This window comes from Salpingoeca rosetta (assembly GCF_000188695.1).
Source record: "Salpingoeca rosetta unplaced genomic scaffold supercont1.17, whole genome shotgun sequence".
NCBI lineage: Eukaryota > Choanoflagellata > Craspedida > Salpingoecidae > Salpingoeca > Salpingoeca rosetta.
The window spans coordinates 797739-810616 of NW_004754917.1; the positions used below are offsets into that span (position 1 = coordinate 797739).

General features: G+C 58.7%; 3 protein-coding genes across 3 annotated transcripts in view; 1 reads left to right on the forward strand and 2 right to left on the reverse strand.

The window, feature by feature from the left end:
• Positions 1 to 4367, reverse strand: part of PTSG_12500 (uncharacterized protein) — a 7658-nt gene extending 3291 nt beyond the window's left edge. The window contains exons 1-3 of the mRNA XM_004992220.1: positions 3355 to 4367; positions 2904 to 3062; positions 1 to 2680 (exon numbers count right to left, since the gene is read on the reverse strand). The exon at positions 1 to 2680 is cut by the window's left edge and continues 545 nt beyond it. Of these exons, the coding sequence (XP_004992277.1) occupies positions 1 to 2680; positions 2904 to 3062; positions 3355 to 4188 (3673 nt within the window). The 5' untranslated portion in view covers positions 4189 to 4367. The remainder of the gene's footprint in view (positions 2681 to 2903; positions 3063 to 3354) is intronic.
• Positions 4342 to 7636, forward strand: PTSG_06879 (uncharacterized protein). The gene is made up of 8 exons (XM_004992221.1): positions 4342 to 5505; positions 5756 to 5927; positions 6190 to 6302; positions 6455 to 6513; positions 6667 to 6706; positions 6882 to 6909; positions 7019 to 7389; positions 7540 to 7636. The coding sequence occupies exons 1-7, from the start codon at positions 4470 to 4472 to the stop codon at positions 7056 to 7058; spliced, it is 1488 nt and encodes a 495-aa protein (XP_004992278.1). The 5' UTR covers positions 4342 to 4469; the 3' UTR covers positions 7059 to 7389; positions 7540 to 7636.
• A 235-nt stretch (positions 7637 to 7871) lies between these two features.
• Positions 7872 to 12632, reverse strand: PTSG_06880 (uncharacterized protein; the record flags this gene model as incomplete). The annotated part of the gene is made up of 11 exons (XM_004992222.1): positions 7872 to 7889; positions 8151 to 8557; positions 8750 to 8835; positions 9094 to 9236; positions 9427 to 9504; positions 9684 to 10780; positions 10989 to 11079; positions 11282 to 11463; positions 11746 to 11879; positions 12191 to 12359; positions 12572 to 12632. The coding sequence occupies 11 exons, from the start codon at positions 12630 to 12632 to the stop codon at positions 7872 to 7874; spliced, it is 2466 nt and encodes an 821-aa protein (XP_004992279.1).
• Positions 12633 to 12878: the final 246 nt, after the last annotated feature.

Consider the following 12878-nt stretch of genomic DNA (forward strand, 5'->3'; position numbering starts at 1 on the left):
CCTCGGCCTGTGCTTGCAGCGCAGCAAGCTCCTTCACCGCTGCCTCCTCCTTCTGCTTCGCCCGCGCCACCTCTTCCTTCGTCGACTCCAGCTGTCCTTGCACGTCGTTCAGTCGTGTCCCCACCTCTGCCTTCTCCGCTGCCGCTGTCTCCAGCGCCCGCGCGTGCTCTGCCCGCACACCTTCCAGAATCGTCGCCACCTGCTGCTCGTAGTGCGCCTGAAACGACTGACGCAACTCCGCCTCCTTCTGCGAAAGCGATTGCGTCATGCTTTCCTCGTGCGCCTGCGTCAGATCCTGCACCTCCTGCTCCTTTGCTGAAACCGTTGCCGTCAGGTCGTCCACTTGCTTCGTAAGCGCCTGCACGCGTTCATCAAGCCTTGCCTTCTCCTCTTCGGCCACCTTCAGCGCTGCCTCCAACTCACCCACGCGCGTGGCGTTAGAAGCAGCAGCAGTAGCAGCAGCACTCGTGTCTTGGGCAGCTTTTGCCTCTGCTTCTGCCACGGCCGTGCGCTTGCTCTCTTCCACAGCAGCCAGCTCCCCTTGCAGTCGCTTCACCTCCTCTTCAAGTTGCGTCACCCTTGCTTGCATCTCCACACCCTCCCGCGTGCTCGTCTCTGCTGCCCCCCTGAGCTGCCGCACCTCCTCCTCCACTCGCTCCTTCTCTGCCTCCGCTGCTTCCTTCTCGCGTTGCAGCTCTGCCGTGCGGGTGTGCGCCGTCTCCACTGCAGTCTTCAGCCCCCCAATCTCAGCCAGCATGCGCTCATTGTCTCCGCGCGCGCCATCCAGTGCCTGCCTTGCCTCCTCCAACGCCGCCTTCGTTGCCTCGAGCTCCCCGCTTCGCTCCTGCACCTGGTTCTGCAGCTCGCCCTCAATGCCCTCATGCTGCTCAGAGAGCGTGGCCACAGCATGGCGGTGGGCCGCCTCCTTGTTCGCAAGCTCACCTTTCAGTGCATCCGCTTGCGCCTGTAACGCGTCAATCTCGCTTTGCATCTGTGTTGCTTCGCCCCAGCGCACCGTCAGCTGCCGCTGTGCGTGGTCAAGGCCCTCCTCCGCCTGCTCCAGCGATGCGCGCGTGCGTGTGTTCTCCGCTCGCACTGCTGAGAGCTCGGCCTCAAGCTCACGCACACGCACAACATCACCACCGCCACTCTGCTGCTGTTGTTGTTGCTGCAGTTCTTGGTGCTGCTGGGCGGTGTTCGTTGCGGTTGCGCCACTGCTGCTTTCGTTCCTCACGCCAATGTCATCCTCATCCCCACGATCGCCATTACCATCGCCGCGGTCACGGGTGGCTGCCGCCTCTGCCGCCTCCACCCACACCTGCATGCTTTTAACGCGGTCCTCGAGCCCGTCCGCCACCTGCAGCAGCGCATCCACAACACACGGCACGCTGCCACCATCGCCACCATCGCCGGCATTGCCGCTGGTAGCACCGTTGTCTGTTGCCGTCGTTGGATTGGATGCAGATGACATGGGTGCGATGTGTGCTGCTGTAGTGGTTGCGTGTGCGGCCACGAGTGCATTGTGTGCCATCATCAGCTCCTCCAGCAGCCCGCTCAGGCGCTGGTGCACACGTGTCAGCTGCCCCTCGTCCACTGCACTTTCCACCTCCTGCTGCTTTTGCTGCTGTTGCTGTGGTGGTGGTGGTGATTGCGATTGTTGTTGCTGCTGCTGCTGCTGCTGCTGCTGCTGCTGCTGCTGCTGCTGCTGCTGTTGGTCGGTCTTTGGGCTGGTTGCCCCTGCGCGCATGGTGTTGATTTCCTCCTCCAGCGTGGCGATGGCGGCCTCGTACGACTTGAGTTTCGCAGAGTGCAGCTTGTCCGACCGCTTCAGCTGCTTCTGTAGTCGCTCCACCTCGGCCTTGGACTCCTCCACCTCATTCTCAAGCGCAAACACGCGCTCGCTCGCACCAGCACCAGCGGCAGCCTGCGCCTGTGCTTGCTCCAGCTGCTGCTGCGTTGTCTGTAGCTGCTGCTGGAGTGCATCTGTGTCCACCTTGTGCTTCTGCTCCAGCTCGGCAGCATACGTCTGCCATGCCTGCACGCACTGCTGCGCGGCGGTGAGGTCTTCCTGCAGCTTCGACGTGGCGGACTGCTGGTCCTGCGCAGCGCGTTGCGTCATGTCCTCCAGCTCCTTCTTGGCGGCGGCGGCGGCGCCACGTGCGTCCTCGGCCTCCTGTCGCGTCATCGCCAGCTGCTGACGAAGGCCCTCCATGTGCTGGAACCGCTGCTTGCTCTCGCGTGCCAGGTCCTCTGCCTCCTCCGTCTTGGCCTGCAGTTGCGCCTGCAGCTGCTGCACGTGTGCTTGCAGCTGTCCTTCCTGGGAGGAGTGGGTTTCCCTTGCTTGGGTCAGCTCCGCTTGGAGCGCGGCGATCTGCTGCTGCGCCTCTTCCAATGCCCGTCTCACTTTCGCAACATCTTCCCCTCTTTCGTTGCCTGCACCTTGCTTGCTGCTTGCAGGCTGTTGCTGCTGCTGTTGTTGCTGTTGTTGCTGTTGTTGCTGTGTTTGCTGCTGTTGCTGTTGCTCCTGTGCATCGCGCAGTGCAGCGGATACGGACTCCAGGTCCTGCAGCAGCGTCCTGCTCTTTGTCTCTGCCTCCTCGCGTGCTGCTGCTGCTTCCGCTGCGCTCTCCTGCGCAATCTCCAACCGCCGTCGAAGTGACGTCGTCTCGTCACGCAGACACTGGCGTGGTGTAACGTGGTGGTGATGATGATGATGATGATGGTGGTGGTGGTGGTGGAGGTGCAGGTGGTGGTGGTGTGAATGCGGGCGTGCATTCGACGCAATATTCAGAACACAGGGTATGCAGAACACCATTCAAGGAAGGGAGGATTGTACAACACGCACACACACACACACGCGCGCGCACACACATGCGCACGCATACACACACACACATGCGCACCTTTGTTGTTGCTTCGAGGTGGGAGATTTGCTCGTGAAGCTTCGAGTCCTCCGGGGCCGGCAGGGTGTGCTGCTGGGGATGCTTGGACCGCAGGCGCGCAATGATGCTCTTGTAGTGCGTCTTCATCTTGCGGAAGTGGTGTTGCCAGTACTCGTTCACCTGCACACTCGTATGCGTGTGTGTGTATGTGTGTATATGCGTGCGTGTGTGTGTATTTGGTGAGGGGATGGCTGGCAAAAGCAGAGATGCTACAGAGCAAAATGAGATCCTGCAAGTACGCACGCACACACACACACACACACACACACACACACACACACACACACACACACACACACACACACACACACACACACACACACACACACACACACACACACACACACACACACACACACACACACACACACACACACACGCGCGCGCGCGCAACCACGAGGCAACACAGTACCTGGCGAGCTGTCTCCTGCGTGACAGAGAGGGTGTCGTCTTGCGCGGGAGCACCGGTACTTGCTGTTTCCACTTCCGCAGACGCCATCGTGGTGGTGGTGGTCGGTGGTGGTGCGGGTTGCTGCTGGTCGAGCACAGCTGGCTGCTGCACGGTGCTGGGTTCCTGCGAGGCCACAGCACCTGGCGGCCCTTGCTTCACACCGACAGCCGGTGCTGGTGCGGCTGTCACTGGCGGTGGCTGTGATGTTGGGTGTTGTTGTGCGGCTTGCTGGGATGCCGATGACGATGCTACAGTGCCTTCGGCCACCACCACAGGGTTGGCTGGCTGCTGCGGCTGCTGTGGCTGCAGCTGTTGCTCACCCTGCGAGGGTGCGGTTGGTTCGTGAAACGAGAGGGCGGGTGGTGGCTGCTGTGCTGTTTGGGCTGCCTGTGCTTGGTTGTACTGCAGGTGCTGCTGGCCAATGCGGCTCTGCACTGGCGTGCCCATGGCAACTGGGGAGGCAAAGGTGACGGCGGATTCAAAGCTGCTTGGATCGACGCCCGTGGTGCCATATGTGTTCTCTGACGCAGCAATGAGCCTGCTGTAGTGGGAGTGGTGGCGACGGCGCATGCGCCGCTGCTGGCTCATCGCGTGCTGCTGCTCTGCGCTCATCTGCCCGTTCGGCTGCTGCTGCTGCTGCTGCTGCTGCTGCTGTTGCTGCGGGGCCACTGCGGGGCTGGTGGTGCTGCTGTAGCTGTAGTTGTTGGGTTGGTACGGGGGTGGCATGGCAAACGTCGCCGTGCTGAACACAGACGCGTTGGAGCCGATGCTTCCCGACCTCTCCCGCCTGTACATGGCGGAAGGGAGCAGGTGGTCTCGACTGCTGTGGACTGCTGTGGTCTGGACTGCTGTGGTTGCTTGTTGGTCAGTCGGTCAGTTGAGCCGTGTTGTGTTGTTTTGTTGGCGGTGGAGAGGCACGAACGAAAAACGCAAGCACAAAGCAAGCAAGCAAGAAGGAAGAAGACGAAGACGAAGAAGAAGAAAGTGCGTGCATTGTCAGCAACGCCAACCAACAGACACCACCGCTATCTTCCCATCACACGCACACACACACAAGCAACACACGTGCAGTGGGCATGTTCCGGCGGAACAGGAGACGGCAAGGGAGCGGCAGCTCGGGCCCCGGTGGGAAAGCAGGCGGTAATGGCGGCAACGGTGGTACGTCGAGGCTGCTGATGAAGGCAAACCTGCGTGGCCCATCTGCGCTTGATCGCAACCGTGCGCCGGCATCGGAGACGCTGGCCATCCGCCGCGGTGGACTTGCGGCCGCAGCCAAGACAGCAGAGGTGTCGGCGGAGCGGCCCAAGTTTGAGCTGCCGCCAGATGACCCGAGCCACCCCTACGACGCCATGACGCTGGTCAAGGGATCCATGGGCGCAGCCCAGTGCCACATCCTTTCCTTCGTCGGCACCACCGCCAGCGCCAACCTGCACCGGCTGCCGCGGCCGCTGCAGTTCTGGAAGCAGCTGCCCGAGGAGCTGTTTGAGGAGCGCGACGTGCACGAGGGCGAGGGCAGTGAGTTTGGCTCGCGGCAGAGGGAGCAGGCCCGCCGCCGCCGATACGAGCGTCGGCTCCAGAACCACCCAGAGCTCAGGGAGGCTGCGCAGCTGTGCTTTGAGGACGGCGAGTCAAAGGAGTACGTCAGCACACGGCGCTCCAGCAAGTCGTCTGGGTACCGCTACTTCTTCGTCATGCCCGGGGCGGAGGAGGGCGTGTTCCAGGCGGTGCCGGCCGACAACTACTACGAGGTGCGCGCCAAGCCGAAGATGACAACGTTCACGGAGGAGGAGGCCGAGGAGCTCATGACGAAGAAGAGCATGACCGTCACCAAACTGGAGCGGAAGCTGGAGGACAAGCGCCAGCAGGAGATCTTTGAGCGGCGGCAGCTGCGCGAGCGCATGAAGCTCGTCGATAACCCCGATGAGGACGAGCCCGCATATGACGACGAGGAGTCGCGTGATCTCGCGCGTCTTGGCCGCAGGCAGCGCCGCACCAACGACGTGAGCCTGGTCAAGTCCATTGAGCAGGACGGCGAGGACGACATTGACAACGTCGAGGACGGGTTTGAGCCGCCAGCAGAGGACCAGGTCTACGCCATCCCAGACCAGTCAGGTGTGTGTGTGTGTGTGTGGTTGGGGGGGTGTCTGTTTTCGTACTTTCTTGTGTGTGTGTGTGTGTGTGTGTGTGTGTGTGTGTGTGTGTGTGTGTGTGTGTGTGTGTGTGTGTGCATGTGTGTGTCTGTGTGTCTGTGTGCGTGTGCACGTGTGTCTGTCTGTCTTCTATTTGTGCCCTCGCCTGAAGCCAAGCGGCTTGTGTCCAGAAACGCTCACATGCCACCATCACCACCATCACGGGGGATCAGACCGGGTGGGGATGGTGCAAGACAGCACGCTTGAGAGCGGGGAGCAGCGGCTGGAGATGCAGCGCTACTTTGGCGAAAAGGAGGAAGAGGATGAGGACGAGGACGGTGAGCCCGTTGACGAAGACAACGACGATGTGAAGGAGCAGCAGCAGGAGCGCGAACACGAGCTCAAGTGCGTACACATGTGTTGTGTGTGTGTGTGTGTGTGTGTGAGTGTGTGTGTGTTTGCGATGGGGTGTGTGTGTGTGTGTGAGTGAGTGTGTGTTTGCGATGGGGTGTGTGTATGTGTTTGCGATTGTGTGTGTGATAGTGAGTGAGTGTGTGTATGTATCTGTGTGTGTATACGTGAGTGCGCATATAGATGTTTGCATTCGTGCCAATTGCGTGCTTCTTGTTCGGCTCAACTCCACTTGCACAATCACGCTGTGCGTCAGGGTGTTGCACGGCATTGAGGAAGAGAAGGAGCAGCGCGATGATGAAGAGGAGGAGGAGGAAGGAGGAGGAGAGGGAGAGGAAGACGACGACGATGTGCCTTCAGACTTTGACCGTAAGTGAGACTGAGCATGTGTGTGTGTGTGTGTGCTCTTTGTCGTGTAATGGAACACATCGCTTGCTCCCGTGCCGCCATCGCTCAACTGCATCCACCCTACGCTGCACACATGCACGTATGTATGTGTGTGTGTGTGTATGTGCCTGCAGCTGATGAAGAGCCGGATGACTTGGAGATGGAGGACGAGGAGGATACGTCCGCGCAAAAGGTGAGTCACGCTGCAAGTGCGGCTGTGTCCGCGTGTGCTCTGTCTTGCATCAATTTTCAGCCTGTTCACGCACATACTCACACATACTCACACACACACATACACACACATGCTCACAATGACATGCCCATGTTTCGCCTGCGTGCGTTACAGCCTGCATCACAGCGCGGCCGGAAGAAGAAAGGACAAACAGGTGAAGAGCGCGGGTGGTGTTGAAGGTGGTGGTGTCGGTCGCATGGACGTGCGTTGGGATGACTGCGTTACACTTGCTGTGTGTTCTTCATCCTGCTCACGCTTCTGCATCCAAATGTGTGTGTGTGTGTGTGCGTGTGTGCGTGTTGTTGTTGTTGTTTGCTTTCTCGTCGCAGGTGCACAAGAGTCAAAGCGCAAAACAAGGTGAGATGACCGCAACACGATGTGTGTGTGTGTGTGTGTGTGTGTGTGTGTGTGCGCGGGCTCATGTCGTGCTCACATGCGTTCATGGTGTGTGCGTATTTGAATAAAGGGGCCGGCCGCCATCGTCGAAGCGAGCGAAACGCGGATAGGGATCTTCATGCTGTTGTCATTGCTGCTGCTGTTGATGATGAGGGTTGATAGTGCATACCTTTGTCTTGTTTGTCCAATAACCTGCCATAGCACACACATTCCCTTTCCGTACTCTCCCCTCATTATGGCATGTGTGCAAAAGAGTGGTTCAGTTCCGTTACTTTATCAGTCACACACACACACACACACACACACACACACAAGCAGAAGAAGCAAAGCAGGTTGGAGTAGACAACCACGTTCCCAATCACACAGGCGGCAAACGCCAGACATAACGGCGAAACAAAGTTCACACGCGCGTTCGCCGCAGGAATGGCAGTGCAGCCTGTGGTTGGTGTTGCCATGGTGATAGTGCACGTGTTGTGGCCACGTGGATGGATTGAGCCAGCGACAGCACAGACTCAATTGACCACACACACACACACACACACACACACACACACACACACACACACACACACACACACACACACACACGAGCGGTACATGACGCGCAATGGTGTGACGGATCGCAACACTACAGCACAAGATACAAGAGAATCGCAAGACACGGCAAAACAAGAAATAGCAACGCACGATGGGAAGATGCAATCCCATCAGGCGAACGAGCAGCACAACCCAGACAGGAGCGAATAGTAACAAAGCATCACAGCAACAAAGCAGTAGTGGTGGTGGTGGCGAGCAGAGCCCACACGCGAGCTTGATGGAGGTCCAATATACACGATGGAAGGGGGAAGAGGAATGGGAGCAATGGATGATGAAAAAAGGGGGGGGGGGGGAGGGGGAAGGGAAGACTGTTTGGGAGCTTGTGCTCAGAAGGGCTTGTAGCGCTGTGAGGATCAGCACGCACGCGAGGGAACAACAGGAAGTTGGTGATGGGTGAGCAGTGGAAACGAAACGAAAAGTGCAGATGCGCACGAGGAGACGAGCGAACCAGCAACGTACGGCCAACAACACTTGCACAACAAACAAACAAACAAACAAACAAACAAACAAACAAACAAACAAACAAACAAACAAACAAACAAACAAACAAACAAAAAAACACACACAACAAACAAACAAACACACACAAACACACATATACACACCTGGAATGCCTTTGAAGTGCCACGGCCAATATGATCGCCGCCACCGGCAATGTAAATCTGGTTGTCGTAGATGACGGGGTGGAGACCGTGCAAACCCGTGGGCATGGGAGGACCCTGGCGCCACGTGTTTGTGGTTGGGTTGTAGATCTCCACCAGGTTGTACACGCCCGTGGGAAGAACCTTTGGGTCCTGGTCGGGAAAGTACTCGCCACCCATCAGGTAAAACTCGCCGTGCAAAAACGCCGCCTTGCCCATGCCGGTACGACCAGTGGGGAGGCTCTTGATGGCGGATGTTTTGTCCCATGTCCACGTATTGGTGGCTGGATCGTAGATCTGCACGTCGTCCTGGCCCTGGCTGAGCCCGTTGCCGCCAAGACGGCCCCCAAAGATGTAAAACTTGCTGCCATCTGTTGGTGGTGATGGTGGTGGTATTGGTGGTGGTGTTGGTGGTGGTGGTGGTGTGTTAGAAGAGTAGTCGTAGACAGTAATGGGGCCAGAATGTGCAACAAATGAACACGTGTACACACATGTTTGACACCACACACACACACACATACACGCACTCCCCTTCCTTTCTCATTATCCCTCTCTGAACGCACCAGTGCCTGCGCCGGTGTGGTGCATGGGTTTGGGCATGTCTGGCATTGGCGCCCACGAATCCGTGGCCGGGTTGTAGATGCCGCAGCTGCAGCAGTTGGTGTGGTGGTGGCGAGCAGTCGTGTGGTGGTGTGGACAGGCATCACGGTGAGAACACGAAGGAACATGACAGGCACACGACCGCATGCACGCAAACAACACACACACACAAAAAAAAAAAAAGCGAAACAACACATGCTGACATGCCACATTCTCACAATTGTATGTACGCGCACAGTCCCCATCATCCTCATCTACTACCCCCCCCCTCACCCCTTCATCCCTCTTCGCTGGTTCTGTGTCGTACTTTGGCGAGGGCCAGTCCTGCCACAGTCCGCCGCACACGTAAATCTTCCCGTCAATGATGGATGACGACATGGCGCCGTCCACGTTCCAGGGGATGGGCGTGCCCAGGCGCCACGCATCGTCCACAGGGTCATAGATTTGCACCTGTGTTGTGTGTGTGTGTGTGTGTGTGTGTGTGAATAGTGTGTGTTGTGTGTGTGTGTGTGTGTGTGTGTGTGTGAAAGGTGGGGTGAATTGTTGAGAAGATTGCAAAGCTTAGTTCTTGATCAATGCCGTCATGTGCAGGGGACTCGCCCGCGCTGCTGCTGCTACTACTACTGCTGCTGCTGCTCACCTTGCTCGTTGCACCACAGCCGGTGCAGAATGTCTGGCAGCAGAGACCAGCAAACGCATACAGCTCGCCATTGTACACCTGTGTTAAGGGCGGTCAAGTCAAGAGGCAGCAACAGCAATCGCGTGAGAGTCATGAAACAGCCGACACACACATACACACACACGCACGCACACACACACACACATGCACACAAAAACACACACACACACACACACGCACACGCACACACACACACACAAAAGTGTCCACAAACACACTTCGATGGCGGTGTGGTCGCCCCAGTACGGGCGCTCCGCGCGGGCGGTGGCAGCGTCCCAGGTGCTGGTCTGGAAGTTGAATGCGAGCGTCTTGCGGTTGTCAAGCGTCCCCAGGTCGCCATCGCCAAACACAATCATGTAGTGGCCAATCACCACAGACGAGATCTCAGCCAGGCTCAGCGGCGGCGTGGGCAGCGCAGCTGTTGGCGAAGACTCCCACACGTACTGCACGCAAGTCACCCCATATGGGACCTGGCTGTATCCACACGCGGTGCCGGGCGGAAGAGTGCCGTCCGGCGTGGTGAACGGTGGGGCTGTGGAGCCGCCACCAGCACACACCTCTGTGTAGTCTGGGCAGCAGTCACCATAGCCCGTGCAAGCGTCATCACACTGGCACTGCATGCTCGCATCGTACCCACAGGGGCGGTTGGCGCAGTAGTAGGCAGGCACGCCTCCATCTGTGGTGGACGTGGTGTCGGGTGCAGCAGTGGTTGTTGTTGTTGTCGTCGTCGTCGTCGTGTCGACCCCAGCGTCTGTCGTGGTGGTGGGTGCATCTGGCGTGGTTGTGGTCACGCCGCCACCGCCACCACACGCGTCCTCACGATCAGGGCAGCAGTCGCCGTAGTCGACACACGCGTCGTCGCATTGGCACTGCATGCTCGCGTCGTAGCTGCACGGGCGGTTGGCGCAGTAGTAGTCCGGCACAGCGCCTGTTGTCGTTGATTCACCTGTGTCTGCGGTTGTTGTCGTGTCACCCTCAGTCGTCGTCGTCGTGGTGGTGGTGGTTGTTGTGTCGCTGCCGTTGTCAGTAGTTGTTGTTGTTGTGTCTGGGCCCGCATCAGTGGTGGTGGTGGTGGTTGTGGTGGTTGGCATGGTGGTGCTCACGGGCACGTCTCCGCACTTGGCGTCGTGGTCGGGGCAGCAGTCGCCATAGCCAGGGCACGCATCGTCGCACTGGCAGGGGAAGCTTGCATCGTAAGTACACGGGCGGTTGGCGCAGTAGTAAGCAGGCACGCCGTCTGGGTCTGTTGTGGTGTCGGCGGCAGTTGTGACCGGGTTGGCGGTCGTGCCCGCATCCGTGCACTCCTTCTCGCGATCTTGTGAGGAGGGAGACAAGGAGGAGGGAAACAGACGAGGAGACGAGGAGATGGTGGAAGGCAGAGGGGTAAGAAGGGAAGATGATGAGTTCAGCAAGAGAGCAGCCAGCAAGCAACGTCAGAACGCATAGCGTGGCTGACGTGATGACACATGAAGGGGGGTGGCGCGGCACAACAGCTCACGCATGAGAATGGGATGTGTGTGCACCTGGACAGCAGTCGCCGTAGTCAACACACGCGTCGTCGCACTGACACTGCATGCTTGCGTCGTAGCTGCAGGGGCGGTTGGCGCAGTAGTACTGTCATGTGGTTCACAAATGCAAACAAACAGCCGGGCGTTTCATGGCGTGAGATGTGGATTAGTTTGATATCCCGACACCCACGTGTACATACACAACACACAACGCAACACACACACACACTACACACGACACACGCACACGACACAACGCACACTACACAACGCACACACTCGCAAAACACTGTGTTGTGTGCACTTACGCTTGGGACGGAGGATGCCTGTGGCGTGGTGGTGGTTGTGGTGGTGAAGGCGGTGGTGGTGAACTCTGTGCCCTCTTCGTGGCACAGATAGTCACCGCCACACACGAATCCGGGTGCACACGTGTCCGCAGCGCAGTTGCGGTTACAGATCTCGCCAGCAACCGGCAGACGCAGGCAGAAGCCTGGGGTGAAGACAAGTGGGTGGGTGGTGGTGGTGGTATTGGTGAGGAGAATGCTTGGAAGATTGTCGATGCACGATGCAGCCGAGGGTGAGGCAGGCAGCACACACGACCAACACGACTTGTCACACAGCGCGCGCACACACGACCAACACGACTTGTCACACACATGCATACACAGCGCGCACACGCACACGTACACACGCACACACACACACACGCACACACACATACACAGAGATGCACACACACACGCAGATGCACGCGAGAGCAGTGTGCGTGCACCTTGTCCTGATGCAGTGCTGAAGCACTTGCTGCAGTAGTTGCCAGCGCCGCAGTCGCCGTCGGTGTTGCAGATGGCGCCAACCTCCAGGCAGCGGGAGATGCCGGGCACACACGTCAGGGCCGCAGACGCGCACCTGAAGTGGGAGATGGTGGTCGAGGTGGAGGGCAGGAGGAAGGAAGGCGAAATCACAGGGCGGAGGATGAGGTCGAGGTGAGCGCTGTGCGTACGTGAACACACGCACACACACACACACACACACACACACACACACACACACACACACACACACACACACACACACACACACACACACACACACACACACACACACACACACACACACACACACACACACACACGAAAGCGTGGTGTCAAGCACAAGCCAAGTCTTCCCCGACGCATTGCATGGCCCTCTTCATGCAGTTCTCTCTGTCAGTGACTCACGTGTCTGAGCGGCAGGCCAAGCTGTACACGTGGCACTGGTCGCCCTCTGCGGGCAAGGGCTCGCATTCGCTGGACAGTGGGCAAGAGTCTGGGCTGTCGATCCCTCGGCAGAAGGAGCCGGCCCCGCACTGGTTGTGTGACGTGCACGACTGCGCAGACACCACGGCACCTGCACGTGCATGTGTGTGTGGGGGGGTGGGTGTGAGAGCAAGTGTGAGCGAGTGTGACGGTCGCTTCGTCAGTCAGTCAGTCGGCCAGTCAGCCAGTCAGTCAGTCAAACGCGCGTGCAAGGCCAGGAACACCAACACCAAGCAACCACTACAGCTGCACCCAACCAAGCCTCGTGCAGTTCGCTTGGAGTGCACGGCAAGCCAGGCTCACCTTGAACAGCAAGCATCGTGAGCATCAGCAGCCGCAGCTGCGTTGATTGAGGGATACGCATGTTGGTTCACTCCTGCGTGCTGTGTATGTCTGAGCGACGTTGGCTTCACGCAGAGGGTGGGAGGAGGAAGAACAAGGAAACACAAGAAGCAAAGCCTCGAGGCTGGGATGGGCTGGGTGGCTTGGATAGATGCCTGGGATGGATGAATGAGAGGCGCTGTTGCTGTCGGGTGTTGTTGCTGTCGGGTGTTGTTGCTGCGCTTCGCCGATCAGACCACCGAAGCTCTGGCTGGTGGGTGAGGACGCG

Excerpts from the sequence above, each read along its gene's own strand:
- PTSG_06879 (XM_004992221.1), top strand. The coding sequence starts at position 4,470 with ATGTTCCGGCGGAACAGGAGACGGCAAGGGAGCGGCAGCTCGGGCCCC. Across the intron at positions 6,303-6,454 it reads TGTGCCTTCAGACTTTGACC|CTGATGAAGAGCCGGATGAC; the intron begins GTAAGTGAGACT and ends ATGTGCCTGCAG. Across the intron at positions 6,910-7,018 it reads GAGTCAAAGCGCAAAACAAG|GGGCCGGCCGCCATCGTCGA; the intron begins GTGAGATGACCG and ends ATTTGAATAAAG.